Source organism: Thermobia domestica, chromosome 17 (assembly GCF_964235325.1).
Source record: "Thermobia domestica chromosome 17, izTheDome1.hap1.1, whole genome shotgun sequence".
Lineage (NCBI taxonomy): Eukaryota > Metazoa > Arthropoda > Insecta > Zygentoma > Lepismatidae > Thermobia > Thermobia domestica.
Genome location: NC_137470.1, coordinates 17,704,261 through 17,727,957, shown reverse-complemented (window position 1 = coordinate 17,727,957; position 23,697 = coordinate 17,704,261). Strand labels below are relative to the sequence as shown.

The following is a 23,697-nucleotide window of genomic DNA, read 5'->3' as shown; positions in this document are numbered from 1 at the left end:
AGATGGCAGATTTAATAGATTCCATTCAACACACTTTTTTTTCGGAGACATGTAGCCAGTGCTTAGCTTCTCGAGTTAGGACTCAACTTGTACATCCATATACTACAACAGGAGAAAATTGCCTGTCCTTTTCCTACACATTACGAATACATATTAATTATTACAACAGATAGGGTTAATATAGCCCCGCATAGGGTAATCGATAACGCTCTCGTCTTTGATGTGAACGGCCCCGAGTTCGACTCCCGGTGGGGACACTCGGTCGAGAAGGTAAAAATGAAATGAAATCTTTGAATTTTACGTCCCACAGTTATGCCGGTTAGGCTAAAGGAGACAATGATAATGAGTAATGAATGAAATTGCGGAATGAAAAAAGTGGGAGGAAACGGGAGAATCCCGAGAAAACCCACGCACACGGTGTTTGTCCACCACAAAGTTCACTTGGTGGGCGGTCGAGAAGGTGTAGCAGCTTTTATTTTCAGGCCAGCCATTCTAGGTGAGGTTTTTAGTTAATTTTTCTCATTCACACCAGGCAAATGCCGGGATGGTACGTAACACAATGGTCTTAGGCTGCTCCCTTCCTTTCCCATTCCTTGCTTCCTCTCAAATTCCCGGGAAGTGTGATGGCCAAGGGACCTCATAAGTGACGCGCTAATATGGCCATAGATGGCAAGAACCTAAAATCTAATCCTAACACACAGGGTTAAATTAAATTGTGTCGAGAAATACTCAAAATGCAAGTACTCACCCTAATTCTGCGCATAGCGGCAACAATTTCCACTCGGCTCGTGGGTCGAGGCACATCCAATGTTCCAATATACTGAAAAGCAAAGGAAAGACAAGAATAAATCAATGTTTTAATAATAAATGAGATATAACTAAACTTATTGGGACCTATGCAGAGTCGTCCTGACTCATGATTAGTGTCATACTAAAGAGTTCGACTAACATATGCTTCCTGCAATAGTCAGGCTCTTAATATGACGCTAATCATACGTCAAAACGACTCTGCATAAGGCGGATTGTATCTATCTTGGTATAGTGGAATCACAAAATAAACCAGCCTTTCTTATCAGCTGTATAACTATCAAAGAATGCATTAATCGTCACGCATGAGCTGCCAGTATGAGGTTACTTCCATTACAGATAGTTACCCTCTTATAATTGTTCCCAGGAGCCACAAGAGGAGCTAATCTATTGCTCCTTTGAATAATGTTACCCTTACAGGGCGGCTATTTGAAGCGTTCGCAAAACGTTTTTATTGCTCATGCGTACGCTTGGAATACGCTGACCATGTATTTAAATGTGGATGGCTAATCACAATGTGCTGCAAACGCGAAAGCAATAAAAACGCGGAGAAAATGTCAGCTCGAGCGTATTTGGTGCGTTTCAGAACAATAGACCGCTAGCTGTTTAAAATATGTCTAAAGAAAGGGAAGAAAAGGAAAGACGTGTTGTCAGACAAGAGGATTTTTAGCAATATACAGCTGATTGGAAGATGATTTGTGCAGAGTATTGGAACTCTGCTATTATAGATCTGGACCTGGCAGAAACGAACTGGAAACCCTGACTAGCTCACAGTATGATTTATAACTCTGGCGAAAGTAAAATTACCGAATAGCCACCTAGGTCGCGTTCACTGCAGGGGGTAACGCTTTGAAAACGCATTCTCAAATAGTCATACGATTAAGGAAGGGAAAAAAGGAAAGAAGTGTTGCTAGGCAGTGGATTTTAGCAAGAAACAGCAGCTTGGAAGATGATTTGTGCAGAGTATTGGAACTCTGCCATTATAGACCTGGACCTGGTAAAAAAGATCTGGAAACCCTGACTGGCTCACAGTATGATTTACTGCTCACGCGAAAGTAAAGTTACCGAGGAGAAGCCGCATTGGTCGCATTCGCTGTGGGGGGATAACGCATTCGAAACGCTTTCTCGAATAGTCAAGCACTTAGATCTTGACTTTCAAGAGAGAAAGTTGTTTTGTTTGTGTGCCAGGGCGGATTAACAGGCAATAATAAGCAACATTATACTAATCTGCGAAGTAAGAATTGAAACAAAAGTACTTCGAAGTTCGCAATCACTGTGGTAGGCATTTGCTCGGTTAGTTCTACTTTTAAGCGGTTGATGTGTTAACTACTGACGAAGACAGCATGTATATTACAGTGCTCTACTTGTGAAGAACAGATAGGTGGTACATTTTTCATGGAAAAATGGACAAAGCCCGAGTGAAATTCACAGGGAAATGGTATGTGTGTATGGGGAGAACTCTATGGACCTTAGCAACGTCTTCACGTAGTACAAATTATTATCTGTGAACCTTGCAGATTTATCATGTGCCGAGTGCTCAGTAACAGCATAAAGCGAACAGAATGTCACGACCCTGAAGAGGAAATTTGTAATGACCATAATGGTGGATTTTCTAACACAGGGGGGTACTGTGAATGGTGCATCATATGAAACAACATTGTCAAAGTTGCGCTTGATTTTTCTTTTCGTGAGAAACTCGAAAATTTCAGATGGGAGGTACTCAAGCACGTGCCGTTTTGTCCTGATCTGGCACGTTTAGACGATCATCCTTTTGGTCCGATGAAGATATGTTTAACCGGCCAGCATTTCAATCGATTGTACGCAGATAGCTACACTCCTAGAGGTTGGATTTCTAAGAACATGGTATTTTGAAACTTGTGCCAGGGTAGAATAAATGTGTTGCGAGACTTGGCGGTTACATCAAAAATAGCTTTAATATGAGTCTTTACTTTGTATACGTAAATTTTTGATGTGTTACACATTATACTTTCTCCTACACAATTTGTAGTGTGTTAGTTATTGATTCTTCCTCCTACAAAAAGAAGTAGCCTGATATTAGTAAGAAATAGCAATTCTGAACTTGCATGGATAGACTGAATAAAAATTGCAAAAAAGTATAAATGTGGAATTACTTTCTTTCTAACGTGTATATCGTCGCTGCGCCTCTAAGAACCGCTATGTGCTAAAACCATAACTTTTCAGGAGAAGCAAGAAACATTTCAAACTCATAAAGTTTTGCCAAATACAAGGAAGCACTTGAAAAATATAATAAAATTGGTTCTGCGTATATTATGCATTGGACATTGTTGTAGCTTGCTTCAACAATATTATATTTCTATTTTAGTGTTTACGTAGCACATGTTGGTTTGTCTTTTGCGCCTCTATAAGCACATAGAGGATCAATACGTACATGATGAGAACTTGAAGCCTTTAATTTCAATATTTTTTTTCATGGTTGTGGCGAAACAATTGATTATTCACTTATCATATTATAAGGAACGCTGCATGACAGCTTTCAGGTTTATTTGCATGGCACAACTCATTTTCGACAAGAATGTCACATAGCGGTTCTTCGAGGCGCAGCGACGATATTCCGTATTTTCAACTTCAATCCTTTATTTTCTTGAGAAGTTGGAAGAAACAAAAAGCAATTATGTATATCTGGAACAGAGGATATGCATGGACGGAAACATTAAAACTAAAATTAATAGATGTATTAAGTTGGGTTCAAGAGCACTAGGAAGTTACAGCTTCACATTGAAAAATAAAATACTGGTGTGTCTAAAAGATACACTTTTCAATGAATATATTCTACCTCTTTGAATAAAGACATTGCAAACATGGATACAAGCAAAATCAGACATTCACCGTCTAAAGACGACATAACGAAACATGGAAAGCTGTATGCTATGATTCGTTCACATAAATAGGAAAAGAATCATATTGTAAAGTATTGCTTATGCAGGTATAGGTAGAGCACAAGTAGAGCAAATTGTATTCCGGAATACTTCTGTCCCACTACCAAGTTTTCTTACAAAATCTTCTCTTCACCAGGATTTTGTAATAATCAGTATGGTAAACAGTATGTTACAAAGATAACCATAATGAAAAATCCTCTAATACGTAGGTAAAATATGATGTCTCAAGGCCCGAGCAGCCTAGAGAAGAATCTTCACAGAGCTTCGAGCAAGCTAGGTGGAGTGAATTTAGGATCCCTAATGCTCCACGCAAGCAGAGGGGAAGTTTGAAACGCACAAATCTTCACGCAAGCTGGGTGGCTGAGGTTAGGAGACTTGCAGAGTTCCGAGCAAACTAAGTGGGCAGGAAAGAAGGCCTAGAGCTCCAAGCAAGCTAAAGGCTTTGTGTTTGGTAGCTCCTAGAGCTCCAAACAAGCTAAAGGATTAGAGGTGATTGTCAATGAGATCCTCCTGGTTATATACGTGTTCCAATGTGACAGTGGCACCGGTGGTCCTTCGTCATCACATGACTAGTAGTGTCGCGGGTGTTCCTGTCGTCTGCGACCGTAGTAAGTCGTAGTAGGACGCACATGGTCAATGCCTGTTGACATAAACAAGTGTAGGTTGTTTGTTAACAGAGCCACGTGCGGGATGCTACAATATAGATAAATAAGACAATGACAAGAATGACGAATATATATCATGAAAAAAAAATATCGTCACACATCGCAAGAAGAAATGATAGTTGATGGAGAAAAGTCACCCATAACTCTATACCAAGACACAAGAACTGACCTTGGAACATCCTCGTACGAGGTGATGTTACACAATCAAGAAATATTGAAAAATAACAAGAAAAAATCGTCCAAATTCACATGGTTGTCGAAAACAGACACAGATACCGTGATAATGTTTGGTTCTGATAAAACATATATACTGTATATAAAGCAAAATATAGGTTCTGTATAGGAGCGCACCTACGGAGAGTCCACAGGGTCCGGATTCTCCTGAAAAATCCTAACTCAACATACATTTATACACTTTGTCAACAAAGCTATACTTGTTTAAACAAGGAAATGATTGATGTAGCATGAAAATTTGGTCTGTACTCTTTCTCTTATAGAAACACTTTTCTATCTTATTTTTCTTTTATGAAAATATAGGTGGAAGTATTTCACAATTAATTATTATCGTCTGTTTTTGCGCAGAATAATACTTGTTCAATACTACATAAACGTATTGATTTGTAGTTATTGGACAACCCCTCAAAGATTGGAACCCCCAACTAAAATTTCTGGTTGCGCGCCTGGTTCTGTATACAGTAGATTTGATTTGATGGTCCCTTTCAGCAGCGAGGATATATGAGACGGGACCTACTGATTAACGTGGAATCCGTACCACAGAAGCTCCCGCCGGGAATCGAAGCTAGGTGTCCCACGCCAAAGACGCGTGGGTTAACCGCTTAGCCACGAATGAACACTTCTGTACAGTAGAATAATATGTTCTAGATATTACTATTGACCTTCTGCTTAGAGAAATGAAGGCTCATCTAAAAGCAGGGTTCATCTAAAGAGTAAAGAAGAAGAAAATGTCTCACCGAAAAAGACTGCACTGAATTGGGCTTCTCGAGAAAGAAATGGAGGCATAGACGCCAAAGAGTTACTTGGACAGAATATGGAAACCTTTCTTCTCAGAAAACATACAAAAGGCAGTCAGAGAAGGTGAAAGACCAGAAGGAGAGGTGAGGGGAAGAAATGATGTATGAAAGTGTATGTGTGTGTGTGTGTGTGTGTGAAAAGATATGAAAATCCCAAAAAATCCTTGAAGCGAAAGTGAATCCCGTCGTCATAGAAACGAAGTTTTCCAGCCTGCAGTCGATTCGGTGAAGCTGCAAAAACTAGCATCATTGACTTTTGCAATATAAAAAAGAAATGCTACAAAACATGAGAGCTAGGATTACAGTTCAACATGAGTGTTGCATCATAAACAGAACAACACATTTTACAAAACAATGCAATAGGAGGGTCTCGAATATCGTTTCCACTTCAAAAGTAACGAAAAGAAAATTCATTCTTTATGCTGCAACTTAAAACTCGAGAGAGATTCAGATCATACGACAAAGGGATTCCACATATAAAACACCAATCTCGACTTCAAATGCCTCTCTTCCCAAGGACAGCATCACGCTATGATATTTTCCACGGTTTTTCATGGAACACGAATTCCTACGAACTGCAGCTGTGCTCAGTATTTGGTACTTTGTATAATATTGTTTCAAATTGTAAAATGCTTTAAACAATGTATACTCTACCCGTTTATAACATTAAACACATACTACTCACTTTGTGAATGGAAGCCGTGAAAATTTTACTGAATTGCTGTGTAACACAAATGTGCAGACTATGGACACTCATTGTCAAAAGTCTGAGGGAACTATTACTTTTTCAGAATTTTCATTAAAAATGCTCATACAAACCACAATTTGTTGGACTTGTTCTCTAAAACATTATTGTTCATTTAAAGAACACATTGCTCTGTTTACACTGAGACAAACTTATTGAATATGTTGGCGTTGAATGAAATGCCTACCCTTAGCCTCCATGAAAGCTTTACAAATCCCTGGCATTTATTTGATTAATTTATCCAACTTTCGCGAAGCGACGCGACTCCAGCAACTCTACAGAGCCTTCCAAAGACCTTCAGTATTGCTTGGCATCTATTTACGGACTGTTCTGTCCAGTTCACTTTAAAAGAGCTCGACGAGTAACCAATCCGGTGACTGTGGTGGCTATTGCATTTGTTAGTGATGGAAAGCACCTTTTTTACATTGCAGGTTACTGGCCATCCGCGTTCTTGGAACTCAATGAATCACCTAAATGTTGTGAAATACATTTTTCTTTATTATTCCATTTATCTGAATTAAACTATCAACTTCGTAGTTTGTAAAGTATCTACAAATAGTATCCTTATATGAACGCTATTTACTTTCAAAAATGAGTCCAATAAACATGGTTTTGTATGGACACAGTGTGTTTTATTTGGAAAATTCTAAAAAATCAATAGTGTGCTCAGACTTTTGACAATGACTGCATATCAGAGATTAGCCGACTTAATAACTCGCGTTAGCGGTGCTCAAGTGTTTTCTTCTTTAGATTGTACTCAGTTAATTTCGTCGCTTATCTGTTTCCTAGGGAATCATCAGCGTGTCATATTTAAGTCATGTTATTTTATGATTATTTAGGATCAAATATGTAGGATCAATATTAACAGACGAAAATCATATTCATGAAGAAATTAAATCGACTAAATTCGTGTTACTATTCGGTTCAAAATCTCTTGTCGTCGCGAATTCTGTCGAAGAATTTGAAGCTTAAAATATATAAAGCGATAATCATGCCTGTTGTTCTGTATGGTTGCGAAACATGGTCACTTACTCTGAGGGAAGAACATAGACTAAAAGTATCTGAGAACAGGATCCTGAGAAGAATATTCGGACCCAAGAGGAACAAGAATGGGGAATGGCGGAAACTTCATAACGAGGAACTACATAATTTATACGGTTTACCCAACATTGTTAGGGTCGTCAAGTCTAGGAGGCTTGGGTGGGCAGGTCATGTAGCTACAATGGAAGAAAATAAAAACGTTTTCAAAGTCTTGACTGGAAGACGCATCGGAAAACGACCATTAGGAAGACCTAGGCGCAGATGGGAGGACAATATTAAGATGGATCTCGCAGAGATTGGAATACAAAGTAGAAACTGGATGCAGTTAGCTAAGGATAGAAGTCAGTGGAGAGCCTTTGTGAACGCGGCATTGAACCTCCGGGTTTCATAGGCATAGAGTTAGTTAGTTAGTTACTTTATTTTATGATTATTATATTATTACTAGGTCAATTAGCTTCTTCGCTGGGTTAAATTAAGAAAAAAATAGTAGTTGTTTCGTTAATCGGTCAGTTTTTACTACTACTAAAGCCCGCCCTCTATAACATCGGTCATTTTCGATCATTTTCATATTTCTCTCCCCTCCCCTCCCCTTACGTTGCGGTGCTGAATTTTGATTTAAACGGCATCGGAAATGTCACTGTTTACCTTAATGACCACAAAAACTATGAATTCGACACCAATATCGGCCATTTTTGATCATTTTTAAATATCTGTCAGCCTCCCTCTCCCCTAAGTTGCATCGTCAAAGTGATATACTAAAAATCATCTCAGGCCCGAACTTCATCTATGTTGAAAATTTGTTGGAGATCGGTCAGGTGGTTCAAGAGTTCTTAAGTTTGATTTATTTTTATATATTTCCTCTCTCCACTTCCCCTCCTCAAGTTGTACTGTCAAAGTGATATGATAAAAACCATGTCAGGTCCGAACCTCGTCTATGTTGACAATTTGATTGAGATCAGTCGGGTGGTTCAAGAGTGATGAAGTCACAATCATTTTCAATTCATTTTTTTTTTTCACATCGTCGCTCGAGAACCAGAGGAACGTAACTCCAAAAATACGGTTTTCGTTTTCTTCATGTTTGGACATAATTTTGAAAGCCCCACTTCGTATAAATGGAACGTAACGCCATCTGTTCTCCTTGTCGATCATCTGTTGTAATGTAGCTCAATTACTATCTTATTAGAAACACATCTTTCTAAGAAAATAATATTTTTGTCCTCTCACCTGTAAACCTACGAAAAGGGAGTTACGTCCCTCCGGTTCTCATGCAACGATATATCTCTTCCCTCTCTCTCTCCGCTCCGCTGCACCGCCAAAGTGAAATGATAAAAATCGTCCCACGTTCGAATCTTATCTATGTTGAAAGTTTGGTAGAGATCCGTCGCGTGGTTTAAGAGTTAAGTTTTATTCCTTTTTATATATCTCCTCTCCCGCTCCCCTAAGTTCTACCGTCAAAGTGAAATGATAAAAATTCCCAGGCTCGAACTTAAATGTTGGAAATTTGATTCAGATCGGTCTGGTGGTTTAAGAGTTAACTCACGAACATAGTCATTTTTATTTTTATTTACATTGATTTTATTTGTATCTCCCCTTGCCCTCGTTGCTTTATCAAAGTCAAACAATAAGAAACATCCCAGGCACGAACCTCATCCATGTTGAAAATGTGATCGAGATTGGTCGTTTGGTTCAAGAGTTATTAAGTTTTATTTATTTTTTATATCTCGCCCTCCCCTAAGTTACACCATCAAAATGAATAGATAAAAACACTCCCAGCCCCGAACTTCATCTATGTTGAAAATTCGATCGAGATCGGATGGGTGGTTCAAGAGATTAGGAGTCACAAACATAGTCACTTTCAATTTTATAATATAGACTAGCAGCGTTCACCCCGCTTCGCTGCGGTCACCCCGGAACGCAATAAACGTTGTTACTTAGATAATTTTTACTTTTTCGCTTTCAAGTGATATGATAAAAACCATAGAAGATTGCATTAAATGTTAACATTATATCGCCTGTCATTTATGTTAACCCGCCCCGCTTCGCTGCGGTCACCCCGGAACGCAATAAACTTTGTTACTTAGATAATTTTTACTTTTTCGCTTTCAAGCGATTGCAGTAAATGTTAACATTATAGCGCCTGTCATTTATGTTAACCCGCCGAGTGACACGGTCATGCGGGTTGCATATAAATACGTTTATTTTTACCTATGATGAACTAACAAAGGATTTGTACGTTATGGACACTTGAATGGTCAATTATCTCAAGACACTGGTAACTAAAAATTAAAGTGATATGATAAAAACCATCTAGGGTCCAAATCATAATAACCCCCCAAAAATGAAAGAAATTGGTTCAGCCGTATTAGCGTGATGAGGGAACAAAGGATTTGTGCGTTCTCTTTTATATATATAGATTAAGTATTCTATATTTCGGCAGGTCCTGGGACTTGGAAATGATTCTTCCACGTTTCTCGATTTTCAGCTTCCTCTTTTAACTCTACTTTTAACAATATTTTCTTCTATTTTTCAAATAATCGATTAGTTGTGTTCATCTTCTTCCTATCCCTCGTTTTCCTTCCATCTGTTCTTGTATGGGGGTATGAGGAAGACAAATTCATCGCAACATGTGTCCAATAAAATTGGCCTTCATACGAAGAATGCTGGCTAAAAGCGACCTCCTCTCTCTTATCCGTTTCAAAACATCTTCGTTTATTATTCTCTCTGTCCATTTTATCTTCTCTATCTTCCTCCAACACCACATTTCGAAGTTGATCTAATGTGAAGAAAACAAGTCAACTAACTCTACTATTGTTCGCTAGACACAGTGAATCTGTTTTAGTTGAATCAGATCTATAATGTTCTCAATTCACCAAAAGAAGAATGTTGCCTATTCTCACTGTTGAAAATCATAACTCATAAGAAAGAACTATAACTAAAATTTAGCGGAAAAGCACTAAATTAAACAAATAAAAAATACGTACATACACAAACCCTCAAAGAAGAAAGCCTGAGCAGTAATCCGTCGCACAGTAAATACATGGATGACACAATTTGACAACATGATTCGTTATGATTATAGCAACCCACATTATGCTTTATTTTTTTGTGTAAGTATGCTTTAGTTTTTTTTTTCTAAATTATGCTTTATTATGCTTTATTGTTAATTTCAGTCATTGTTTTATATTAATCGTGTATAATGTAAAATATTTACTATACATTAAATATTCTAAATATCTTGATCTATTTATTAATATTTTATGCAACCAGTTTCTTTCATATTTAATGAAATTTCTACTTAATGCATTGTAAAGAGATATATATGCTTTACTCGAGTAAGTTTTTGTTTCACTTGTGTGCGCCTTAGAGGTGCATATATGCAGAAAGGGAAAATAAAAGATATCACAAAAAATACAGAAGTGCTCAAGTTCAAGAAGTACACATAACAATATAGTGTGGAGTTCTTGTGTACTATTCATTGTTGGCGGGAAGTTTTCTTCGTTTCCTTCTTTTTCTCCACAACAAAGGATTACACCAAAAAGTTTACAGAAATAAAAAATTAGCTTTTCATTGTTGCTTTGTTATGTTCTCAACGATTTTGCTTTTAAATATTGTTTTTTAAAAAATATTAATATAGTATGTAAAACTTGCAGTTATACAGAATTTTCCAAGAATTGTGTTATATATTTTAAATTATCCTTTATGCTTTATTTTCTAAAATTATGCTTTATTATGCCTTTAAAATTAGTTTCTTCTGGACCCTTAAATAGCCACAACCATGTTCAAGGTACCAACCATATGTATAAATTGCTATTATGCTTTTTATGCTTGTGGGTTGCTCTACTGACATATAAAATTATATATATATATATATATATATATATATATATATATATATATATATATATATATATATATATATAGAATGTTTTAAGGTTGTAGGAGTCTGAGCGGGGGGGCAGTCAGGGGCAGGAGTAGATACCAGGGGGCGCTGGCCACTATGCCCCCCTCTGGCGTCGTCACTGACCACTAGACCAGCGTTTCCCAACCGGTGTGCCGCGAGGAAATCGAAACGAAATTATTAATTCTATGGCAACCAAATTGCAAGACATACGAAAAATGTATATTTCTATTTCACATTACTATGAACCTGTCGATGTGAGGAATGACCGAGGTTTGAAGCTCCAGCACTCACAGCAAGACATAGCATCATTCTGGGTTTCTCTCCGGACAGAATATACAGCATCTTTAATCTCTTGTTAAAGATGCTACCAGCTATTTCTACAAAGGCTGTGAAAGTTTTCATTTCCTTTTCTATATCCTACTTAAGTGAAGTAGGATTTTCTGCAATGAACACAATCAAATGCATGAACAAGTCACAACTGTTAACTCCGGAACACGATATGAGGGTGTGTTCATCAACTATCCGTCTACAATTGAAGAGGATTATGATAGAACATCAATTTCAAGTTTGCACATTAAGTGTGAATCGTGCACCAACTTGTTTTACTTATTTTTTTAAAAATAGTAACCTTCGTACAATATTAGTAAACAATTGTAACCTTCAACAGATATTATTGTAAAATTGTTACGTCACTAATATTATTGAAAAATTCTAATCTTCATATAATATTTAAAATTGTAATGTATATTAACCATGTTAATAAATTATAAGTTTCATACTGCGTTACTTTTCTGTCCATTTTTAATGTTGAGAAAAAGTATTTGTTATCATTGTTACGACCATTATTGCTTCTTTATTGTTGCAGACTATTTCATAAGTCGAAATTTTAAAATATCATTCAATCCTTTCGACAAAGAAACATACATAGAAGTTACCTACATTGGTGCTTTAAAAATACAAGAGATTTATTTGTTCGTTCGTTATTTAGTGATCTTTCTTCTTAGTGAAAGGTTGGATACAGTTTACGAAAAAGAAAATGTATTTTTAAAAAGCTAAGTCCTATATTTCATTGTAATTGTTTTCTATGTTTAAATTAGAATGAAAATTAGGCATAATGATTTACCACGGGAAAAAACAGTGATCGAGCTTTCTTCTCTGTGAGGAAGAGATCAGTAATTATAGAAAAAAAATACCACGATATTTTATATTTACAGATAATAGCTATGAGTGTGCCGCGAGAATTCAAGTTAAACCCGTAGTGTGCCGCAAGTTGAAAAAGGTTGGGAAATGATGCACTAGACTGGTGTTCCCGTCATTCACCTAGACCTACGAAAAAAAACACTCCACTATTAAACTACGCCCTTGTGGACTTCGCTGATTGAGAACATGTAAGAACGTATAAATTTTGAATTCGATCTTTTTAAAACGTACTTCTTTCACTTTCAATTCTATTGTCGCTCGAAAACAAAAAAATCCATCATGGTTTCCCATTGTGTTAATGGTCAATACCTTTACACAGAAATAATACATGGCTAAATCATATACGACTTCTGGAGTTTACCGTTGTGAGTACTGCGCGTGAAAAACAAAGAAAAACATACAATATGTATAAGGTTTACCAATAATGAACCTCTAATGCAGGTGCTAGCGTACATGCACGGATCACAATTTTGCATAAAACACCTGCGTCCGCTCGAAACACTTCGTCCCACCAAATGGCCGGGAAACCATACAAATGTGCTCGCTCCCTCCAACTCTAAATCCATTGGGGATGTTTTTTCTCATAGTCACACGTGGGAGCAGTTACGAATCCCGTCAAGTGGAACCACAAAAAATGGAAGCATAAACGAATATGTGGTCATTTGTAACTACAGCTGGTTCATAACTTCTCTGCAGTTCAACAAAACCTATTTGGACTGTTTACTTTTTGTAGAACTATTAACGATCAAGAGAATACATTTTTTGTTGCAGACTTTGATTCTATGTGCTGTAAGACCAAAATACATTTCTTGAGGGGTAGTAATTATTCAACTTCTTCAATACTATTAGTTTAACGCAAAAGAAAAGGTGCTATACAATTGATAAGACCTCATTAAATTGAACAAAATTATTTATGGCAGTATAAAAGCTCATATGTAGTTTTTGAAAAAAAAAAAACTTTTGTTAAATTTGTGCTGTACTTAGGGTTGCCAACTCTCGAAAATACATTACTGCCAACCCCTCAAAATTCCCTGTGATATACACCTAAGTGTGAAGTATCTCTGTTCGGACCAATCCATCGGAAAGAAGTGTACTATCGTGGACAAAAGTGCGTTAGCATCTGTATTCTACATATTCTTAGTGCATTCACCAATAAGCTTAATAGAAAAATCTTTAAGTTTTACGTCCCACGGTTATGCCGGTTAGGCTAAAGGAGGCGGTGATGATGAGAGATGAATGAAATGGTAGAATGAAGAAAGTGGGAGGAAACGGGAGAACCTGGAGAAAACCCACGCACACGATGTTTGTCCACCACAAAGTCCACACGGCGCGAGCTGGAATCGAACCAGGGACCCTAAGCACCGGAGGTGAACGCTCTACCACTGAGCCACCGCGCCCCCATAAGCTTAATAGATACATTGTGTGCTAAAAATGAGAAACTGAAACTGGTATTGATCATTTTATTGTATTTACCAGTAACTGCCACCTCTTTAAAATTAGCGAAACAGACGAACACAATTATATTAATTCTTACATGACAATCTTGGATTTACAAAATGAACTTTACTCTTTAAATTTGACTTGGTTCAGGATATCCTTCTGATTTTCTTGGAAAACTATATAAGAAAGAAATCTCAAGTAAAACCAGTACCTCTGGCAACCCTGCCATGGAGCTGATGTCACTTATAAATAAGAAAATTAGTTCGCAATTTTACCGCACGCAAAGACAAATCAAATAAGATATAACAATAATATATATTTTTGGATCAAGAGATCCAATATATTTCAGGCAGGGTTGGCAAAAACCGTTTTTCATTGAAAAAACAAAAAAAGCGTTTTTTGTTTAACATTTTTTCTGGTTTAAACTAGGTTTTTTGGTTTAAACAATTTACTCTATATTTTTATCACATATGGACAGAAGAAATGAGTTTGTTTCGCCACAAAGTCCACACGGCGCGAGCTGGGATCGAACCAAGGTCCCCAAGCACCGGAGGTGAACGCTCTTCCACTGGGCCACCGCGCCCTCTCATAGTTGTGCAGCATAAATGTAGCGAGAAATTTAAATTGTCAATCGATTGTTGACAAATAACTCTTAGGCCTTTCGTTAGTACAATGTTTGTCGCATTGTTTAGTTTCACGTCCCCAGCTGCTGCATGTGACAAATTTTCTTTTAAACTTCCAACTTCCTTCCTTAGAATTTCTTAAAGCAATTTTCTGCATTTGAAGTATAAGTTTAATGAAATCAGTCGCGTACATAATTTAAGTCGTTGTGCGGTGAATACGTAAACTATTCAACATGGGATGAAACACTAAAGTATGTAGGTGGCTGCAAACTTAAATTTCTCATGTGGAAATAGAACTTAAATGTCAAATAGCAGTGACGAAGCAAGAAAAACATCATGAGGCTAATAAACTGTCATATCAAACAAGCGTTTACACACACACACACACACACACACATAAACCGATGCACCGACGATGCGTCACCGGCTGAGAAGCAGGGGCGGATCCAGGACCGACTTCTGGGGGGGGGGCGGTGGGTTGTCATACTGCTACTTAGAACTACTTTTAACAGTTTCAAACTCTGGGAGAGTTTTGTTTATATATGTATATAAAATAAGAAAGTTTCCTCTTCTGGGGGGGATCGCTCCGATCGCCAACCTCCTGGATCCGCCACTAATTAGAAGTTCACCGCATGGCCGGACAAGTGATGCGCAGTAGGAATATTCCCAGTGAAAAGAAAAATATTAAAAAATGAGAATATTCCGGGCTTTTCCCCTGGCATATAAATTCCCGGGAGGAAATTTATTAGCATTTCTTTATTTTCCAAATAATAAGAACCATATAAGTAATTACTTTATTTAAAAAAATGAAATGAAATCTTTCAGTTTTATGTCCCACGATTAAGGCGGTTAGGCTAAAGGAGACGTTGATGATGAAAAATGATTGCAATGGTGGAATGAAGAAAGTGGGAGGAAACGGGAGAACCCCGAGGAAAGCCATGTACATGGTCCACAAAGCCCACTTGGCGCGAGTTGGGATCAAATAAGGATCCCACCCGCCAGAGGTGAACACTCTACCACTGAACCACCGCGCCCCCCTCATGATGATGGTTAACACCAGAAAATGAAAAAATGAAAGGAAATATTTAAGTTTTACGTCCCACGGTTATGCCGGTTAGGCTAAAGGAGACGGTGATGATGAGAGATGAGTGAAATGGTGGAATAAAGAAAGTGGGAGGAAACGGGAGAACCCCGAGAAAACCCACGAGCACGGTGTTTGTCCACCACAAAGTCCACACGGCGTGAGCTGGGATCGAACCAGGGACCCATAGCACCGGAGGTGAACGCTCTACCACTGAGCCACCGCCCCCCCCCCACCAGAAAATGTTAATGGTCCAATTGAGAGTAGAAACAGGAAGAAACTAGTGGCTTGTGTTATCAAATCAGCTAAGCAGAATAATAATAATAATAATAATATTAATAATAATAATAATAATAATAATAATAATAATAATAATAATAATAATAATAATAATAATAATAATAATAATAATAATAATAATAATAATAATAACTTGAGCAACGTATTTCTGTTTTGATCTTACTCGCACCCGAAGACAGTAAATTTTGATGCTAATGTGGCCGAGAAAGAGAGCCTTCACCCAATAGGAAGATAATTCAGTACATAACCAATTTTTAAAATCTTACGTTTGGTTAAAGGGAGCTCCTGGGAAGTAAGTAGTATAATTATCGGTGAAAAACCAAATATACACGACGTATCACCCGAAAGCCGGAAATTTTTGGTAGATAAGAGAGCAAAGATAAAATCGCTGGAATCGTTATGTGCAAGCCCGAGGTGAAATTTTGAAGATAACGGAAGATATAATTTAAGGTAAGTATCCTGATTATTACGGGGAAACACTGGCGCAAATCCCAAGGGGACGAGGGGCAAATGTCTCCCCAATTTTGGAACTGAGGGGAACTATCCTTCCCAACAATCCGATTTGAATTGTGTTTTTAGGAAGAAATATGATGATTTGAGTCTGACTGCCGCAAAGGAAAGTGAGATGAAATTGATGTCCCTTACTGTATAATATACAACAGGTTCAGCTCAGAAATCGGTTTCGTCTACCGTAATATGAGTTTCATTCTCCCTCCCTTTCAAGAATAAGGCTCAAATCTGCCCGCATCTCAATGTAGAAGACAACTGTGCTCCCCAAAACCTCCACAGCATTGTTTTCACCTTCATAAATATTTTGAACATAGCTTAAAAAAATATGGAAATGGTCTTACCCGTCAACTTCCGCAATACATTTATTCTCTTCAGCCTTAAGGAGACGAATGAACGCGAAAATTAATTATAATGAAATAACTGAAGGAATATGAATTTGGGAGGAAACGGTAAGAACCCAAAGAAAACCCACGAACTCGATGTACCTCAAACTTACGTAGCTTGGGATCGAACCACGGAATCCAAGCACCAGAGGCGAGCACTCTACCATTAAGCCACCTTGCCCTTTTGGAAATTTTGGTTACGATTAGGGATTAGATTTCTGGGCTTTCGACATCTAAGGTCATTTATCCCTTCATGTATACGAGGGATGACGTCCCTCGGAGATCACACTATCCGAGGAAAGGTGAGGAAGGAAGCAGCCTGGGACATATGTCTTAGGAATTACCCCGGTATTTGCCTTGTGTTAATGAGGAAAACCTCACACAGGATTGTTGGCCTGAGAAAGCTTTTAAATTTTTTGAACCGAGTGTTCCCTCCGAGAATCGAACCCGGCACCTCTTGCTTTAAAGACGAGAGCTTTAGCGCCTAAGTTACGCGGGGCTACTTTTGGAAATTTTGGGTAGCACCTTGTGTATGTTTTTTTAAAGCAGACTCCATATTGCCTCAATTATCTCTCTCCAATTCTGTTTCATTTTGGTATTCATTAACATTGATGACGCCGTTCTATGTTTGGAAACGACACTTTAATTACAAAATACATGCACACTAGCTGTGACAAAAGGCTGCTGTAGGATATCTTCCATTTATATCATTTGTATTCCACATTATCTCTCCAGCTGTGGTTTATGTTCTCCCTTGTGCTCCATCCTCTTGTCAATTGTTGTTCATCGCTACTTATCCCACTGTTAAAGCCTCTTGACTCCACGGTAACAACACACGACTCATCATTACTGTCCAACTGTGGTAGTGGTGGATACGTGTCTGACACGGGGATGTTTGGTCTCAACTCGTTAACGGAAAGCGGAAGATAAGAGGCTTTATTTATATCAACTTCCAGCTACGAGCACAGGGAGAAACTCCGGGTGACACTTTTCGTGATAATACTTTGCTCTAGTTTACAAGGTCCCAACGTGAGCAAATCCTGCTAATACGCAATGCTACAGAATGTAAATGAGCTATTGAATGACACTCGCGTAAACCTCTATCGACGCAAGCGGATAACAGACAGCTAGAGTGTTCAGGAACGTAATGGGCGTATACGAGAGTATACGGCCTATACCCACTATATCGCAACATAGTTTAGTGGTTGAAGTGTTGGACTCACGGCAGTGTGGTCCCGGGTTCTATTCTGGGCCAGTGTTTCTCAATTTTAGGCGTCCACCTGGCGTCGTGAGGCTAGCTGGGAAGTCACGTGAATAAAAGACGTGACGACCGAGTACGTAAACTTTTACACATGAAACCGTAAGGTAATTTGGGGTAATCTCGAGATGCTAAGTATATTTTCGCCATCAGACAGCTTCAATTTATCTGCATCGAAATGATTACACGCACTATAATACTTTATACATTCGTCCTCATAACCATACTACTTTCGAGCTTCCAACGTAACTGTAATCTGTTCAACTTCCCACAAACGCTACAGATACACAACAGCGAGTTTCCCCAACTTTCTTGAGAATTCCGACAATTGCTATGGCGAGTTCCCACACTTATTTTAAATAGAAATAAGCTGATAAAAAAAAAAAAAAAGATGCAGCAATACAAATATAGATATACGTGGCATATATAAATAACACATTCATACATTAAAATCTTAGACGACGTTAAAAACTGTGTCCTGTTTTATCTCACACATTATCTTAACTATATATAAAACTACATGAACTGACATAAATTAAAGGGGTACTTCCGGTTGACGTGGAAAGTTGAAATTTGGCATGATTGTAGCTCTTCGGGAATAAACCATAGGAAAATCACCAAAAGTGAATATTTTTAGTTTTTAAGGGGCCAAAAGGGGTGATGAAGGAATTCCCATGTTATTTAAGTGGGCGTTTTCTCGTGATACAAAATCTTATCTATTAGATAGTTGAAATAGGGAAGGAACTTGAAATTCGGTAACAAACACAGGGATCTGGAGGCAAAGTTCCCAGCTGGCTAAATTCAGGAAATATTAAAAACAAATGCACTAAATTCATTCTTGATGGAAAGGCTGATACATAACAGATGCGAGGCCGTAGGCCGAGCAAACGCGGAGGTCTGGAAGTGAGGCCCCCAGGTATCTAAAGGCTTTTTTATAACACTCTTTCGAAGTCTTAGGAAACGATTCTACTGTGTCTTTTGTTGGGCATGTAGCTCCAGCCAATGATAATCCTTGAGGTTTCTGTGTAGTAACAGATGGATGTCGGGTTTAGAAGCTATACATCCAATCATATCCAGCCATTTCCGGCTTCTTGCTGAAACGATATTCAATTTAGCTTTACCAGCATAAGAAAAGTTAGTCTACGTAAATCGGGGACGGTGAGACCAAATCCCACAGAGTCAAATTTTAGGATTCATTTTACCAACTTTTTCTCTTCCTTTTCTGAGAAGGTTAAACAACCCCTTGAAATGTTTATTAAATGAACCTAATCACTTTGAAAACCCTTTCTCGTAACGCACAATAATTCCTCTAGCTACAATTGTTAGTGACATTTCGTTTCGAGCAGCCTCAGCGGCACTTCATATTTCTTAATGACCAACTGCACTGAACAGTTTTAAGTTGATAACTAGATACCATTTCGCTGCAATTACAAAAGTAAAACACTGAATAAGTTCATTTGAACCTTTTAGCTTTAATACTAACATAATACGTTGTATGAATTGCAAAACTGCAGAAGTGTAGAAACTCCTCAACACTGACTGTTGCGAATACCCCGAAATGACCTGACCACTGTTAGTCAAATATACCCTTATACAGAAACACTGAAACAGCAACAACCATCCGTCATATTCGAGCCTATAGAACGCCAAATTACAACATACTGCATTATTTCTTCTTTTCTGTTTTATCAACCAAGTGAACACTTAGCTACGTGAAACCGTATTTTACATGACAGTACCTTATAGACAGGTACTTATAAAACTCATCTGAGTTAAACACGTCTATCCAATGTGATAATAATCAAAGAAATGATGCACTTCTCTTATAATTACACGACATTCGGACCCTGTGAGTCTACTAACTAGTGGTGGGCACAAAAACCGGATTTTAGGTTTTCGGTTTTCTCCAAAACCCGGTTCGGGGTTTCACCGAAACCGGTTTCGGTTTTATCCAAAGTTAGTAGTAGGGATGGCAAAACAGTTTTTTTATAAAAACCGGAAACCGGTTTCTAAAAATCGAAACCCGAAAACCGACATTTCGGTTTTCTCCAAAACCGGTTCGGTTTTTCACTGAAACCGGTTTCGGTTTTCTCCAAAAACCAGTTCGGATTTTTCACCGAAACCGGTTCGGTTTCCACCGGATTCGGTTTCGGTTTTTCTTCAAAATCGGTTCCGTTTTTTAAAAAAATTTGTTCTATTTCTGACCAGAATAGTGTTTGTTGTTCTCCGGAAACCGAATCCGTTTCCACAGAAATAGCTTTATGTGTTTTCCAAAAGTTTTCACCAAACCGGTTTTGCCCATCCCTACTACTAACTTTATTCATCTCCCTCAAAAATCAAGTGAGTTACAGAGCTGCAAGCTTAGAACTGTTGAAATTGCCCAAATGTCGGAACCACCCTAAACGACACCACATATTTACAATGGTGCAAAAAATTATGACGTAGATAAGGTTGCTCATAGATAATTCTGTGTGGAAATGTATCGGATAGAGGAAGACGGGACATTCCTTAACACAATTATCTTCAACGATGAGAGTACATCTCATATCAGTGATATGGTGAACACCCACAACTGTAGAATCTGGAGCAGTGAAAACCCACGTTGAACCATTGAACATGTCCGTGACATTCCAAAGATAAATGTGTTTTGTGCATTTAGCAAGTTTAAAGTGTATGGTCCTTTTTTCTTCGTGAGGAAAACTGTCAGAGGTATCGTGTATCTTGATATGTTCGAGAATTTTTTTAATTTCTCGGATAGGTGAAGACGAACAACAGGACGTGACCTATTACTACCAGCAAGACGGCGCACCACCTCGTTTCCTCAAAGAAGTTCGAGATTTCCTTGATATTCACTTCCCACATCGGTGGATTGGCCGTACAGGCCAAATTGCATGGCCACCTCGCTCCCTAGACTTCACACCTATGAATTTCTTCCTGTAGGGTTTTGTTAAAGATCGAGTGTATGTTCTGCTCCTACCAGACAATCTTGCAGAAATGAGAAATTGCATTGCATTGCCGTTGCAGAAGTTACACTCGATCAGCTGGAACGAGTGTGGGAAGAAATTGAGTTCCGATGGGATGTGTCTCTTATCACCCACGACAGTCACATCGAAACAAAATGAGATGTTAAACTTATACGGCCTCTTGCAGAGTCGTTTTGACGCGTGATTAGTGCCATACTAAAGAGTTCGATTAACATAAATTTCCTGCAGTAGTCAGGCCTTTAGTATGACGCTAATCATACGTCAAAACGACTCTGCATAAGGCATGTAGTGTTTTGCTCCAAATTGACAAGTCTCTTGTTTCTTTAAGTAATACCAATAAATGTTATGCACTTTCAAAGTCCTTTTTGACTCACCCTGTATATATATAATAGTGTGTGTGTGTGTGTATGTGTGTGTGTGTTATTTTATTTCTAGTTTCTCTTGAAAGTCCTGTGCTCCCTCCACCGAAGAAAGTAGCTAGTTTCCTGTAGTTGGTCGTGCAGCTTTTGTGAGCGCTTGAGCAAAAGCTAAAACCCAAAAGGTCACGGAGCTAGAAATCCAATATTCCGGGAGTTCTGTGTCATTTTTCCCCCTTTCTGTTTTCTTCTTTTCCTTTTCCTGTGCGGGAAGCTTAAAAACGTCGTTTTCTGTATAGCTGCAACTTGAAACGGAACGCTGAGTTTCAGGGAGAAGACACTTCAGTTGTAGTTACAGTTGATCGAGAACATTTAGCTGTTGGAAACGTTTTGAAGACAAACTCTTAGGATATCATCAAAAGCAAGTTCTTGTTCCATTTTAAAATTTCAGGAAATAACACATAATTAACCTTCACAAGACTGCATAGAATAATACAACTTTCCGTTTCAAATTAAGTTTCCATACATCAGAAGTCGTACGAGCTAGCCACAACTATAGTGGCCGCGATCACTCGTAAAGCCTGGGATCTACACGAATCACTGAGCTGCCTTCCAAACGGACGCTTCAGAAAAAGTAAACCACCCGAAGTGCACTAATAACGCTGCCAAGCTTACAGGACATGGCAAATGAGCGGGAAAAAAAAACTGCACGTACAGAACTATAGCACGAACACTAACAATTATTCCAATAAAACGGTAACAACAATAATAGGAAAAAATATATAACAAAGGCAACAACAATAACAACAAAACGAAACTTACGGGCAATCCGACAACATTATACTCTCACAGATGTTCTCTGTGTAGCGCGAGAGACGACACTGGCGAAATTTCATGGATAGTGGTTGACGACCGGGACAAAGCCTTTCGTTCTATTGGAAGCTGAAATTGGTAAATCTAGGTCAAGCTTCATGACTCCGTGCGATCACTATAATTCTTTGCTTTAAGTTTAGTGTTCATCTCTGTTCCTACTCCTCCACTGAAATCGGAAGAGAGATATTTGATTGGGGACTCGTTAGTCTAGTTGTTAAGAGCATTAGATTCAGGTCCGCGTGGTTCCGGATTCGATTCCTAGCCGGTGTTATCCAATTTCTGCGTCCAACGAGCGTCGTGAGGTAAACTGAGGAGTCACTGAATGAAAGACGTGACGATCACTAGGTCTACAAAGCTCTTGATACGCCTGTTAAGGATATGAAATAAAATCTTTGAGTTTCACGTCCAATAGTTATGCCGGCTAGGCTAAAGAAGGCAGTGATTTAAAAAATGAGTAAAACGGTGGAGTGAAGAAAGTGGTAGGAAACGGGACAACACTAAGAAAGCCCGCGCACACGGTGTTTGTCCACCACAAAGCCCGCTTGGGGCGGGCTGGGATCGAACCAGGGACCCTACGCACCAGAAGTGAACGCTCTACCACTAAGCCGCTGCGGCCCAACCTGTTAGAAACAGAGCGACGCAGCGCACTGAACACTCGTTCGTCACTTCCCGCTAGGCTGTGCGTAGTTCAACGGGTCGCTAACAGATGGAGCCGGAGCAGCTGAGGCCCACAATCGGCTGTTGCGCCAGGTGGTACTTTGATGGCGGGAGCAATTGGTGGAATGATAATGTCGGAGGAAATGGGAGTACCCCGAGGAAACCGACGGACACGATATTGACACCACAAACTTACTTGGGCAGAGATCGAATCAGGGACCCCACGAATCAAAGGTGAGCACTCTACCACTGAGCCATTTCTCTATAAACCATCAACATAACACAACCGAACATTCCGGAGAATCCGAATTTTCCTCGTATAGTGTTCTGTTTAACCGTTACCAAAGTGGAAACAGACATGAACACAAATATGTATATCCAGGACATTAAAATTCCAAAGGCTCTCCGAACTGGGAATCGAACCCGGAAACACTATACCAAAAGCGCACGCGCTAGCCACTAGACCAACAGGGAGGATTAAAACCATCACGCTCCCTCTCCTAACCCCTGACAGCTAAAGAGTCCAAACCAATAGTGTAAGCAAAGAGCATGGCAGCGCATAAACATATCGTGTCATAAGTATTCGCTTAAGTGAGATTTTACTGTAATAAACTACTCTGAACGTTCTGCTTCAAGTACTGACAATAAACACTGCTTTTGCGCTGGTTGACTGCACGCAATTTCCATCGAAGCTAATTGCTTTGACGATTTGTATATACATTTCGCTACGTACAGGCTTCACAGCGACGAAGTCAAAGGCAACGCGGAAAAAACAGTAATACAACAGTGTCATAGAAATCCTATCAATTTGTCATGTTGGAAGAAAAAAATCAAAGTAGGACGGAAACTATGATTAATTTAGTTTCGCATTTGAGCATTCATGTCTCTCTTTGAAAAATAAACATCGTACATGGCACTAATTGA

The 23,697-nt window shown here is 38.7% G+C and overlaps 1 protein-coding gene across 1 annotated transcript in view; it reads right to left on the bottom strand.

Annotated features, from left to right (window-relative positions):
* LOC145674663 (uncharacterized) overlaps positions 1–23,697 on the bottom strand; it is a 583,703-nt gene that overhangs the window by 315,754 nt on the left and 244,252 nt on the right. Inside the window, exon 2 of the mRNA XM_081744885.1 lies at positions 749–820. Coding sequence (XP_081601011.1) covers positions 749–820 — 72 coding nt within the window. The remainder of the gene's footprint in view (positions 1–748; positions 821–23,697) is intronic.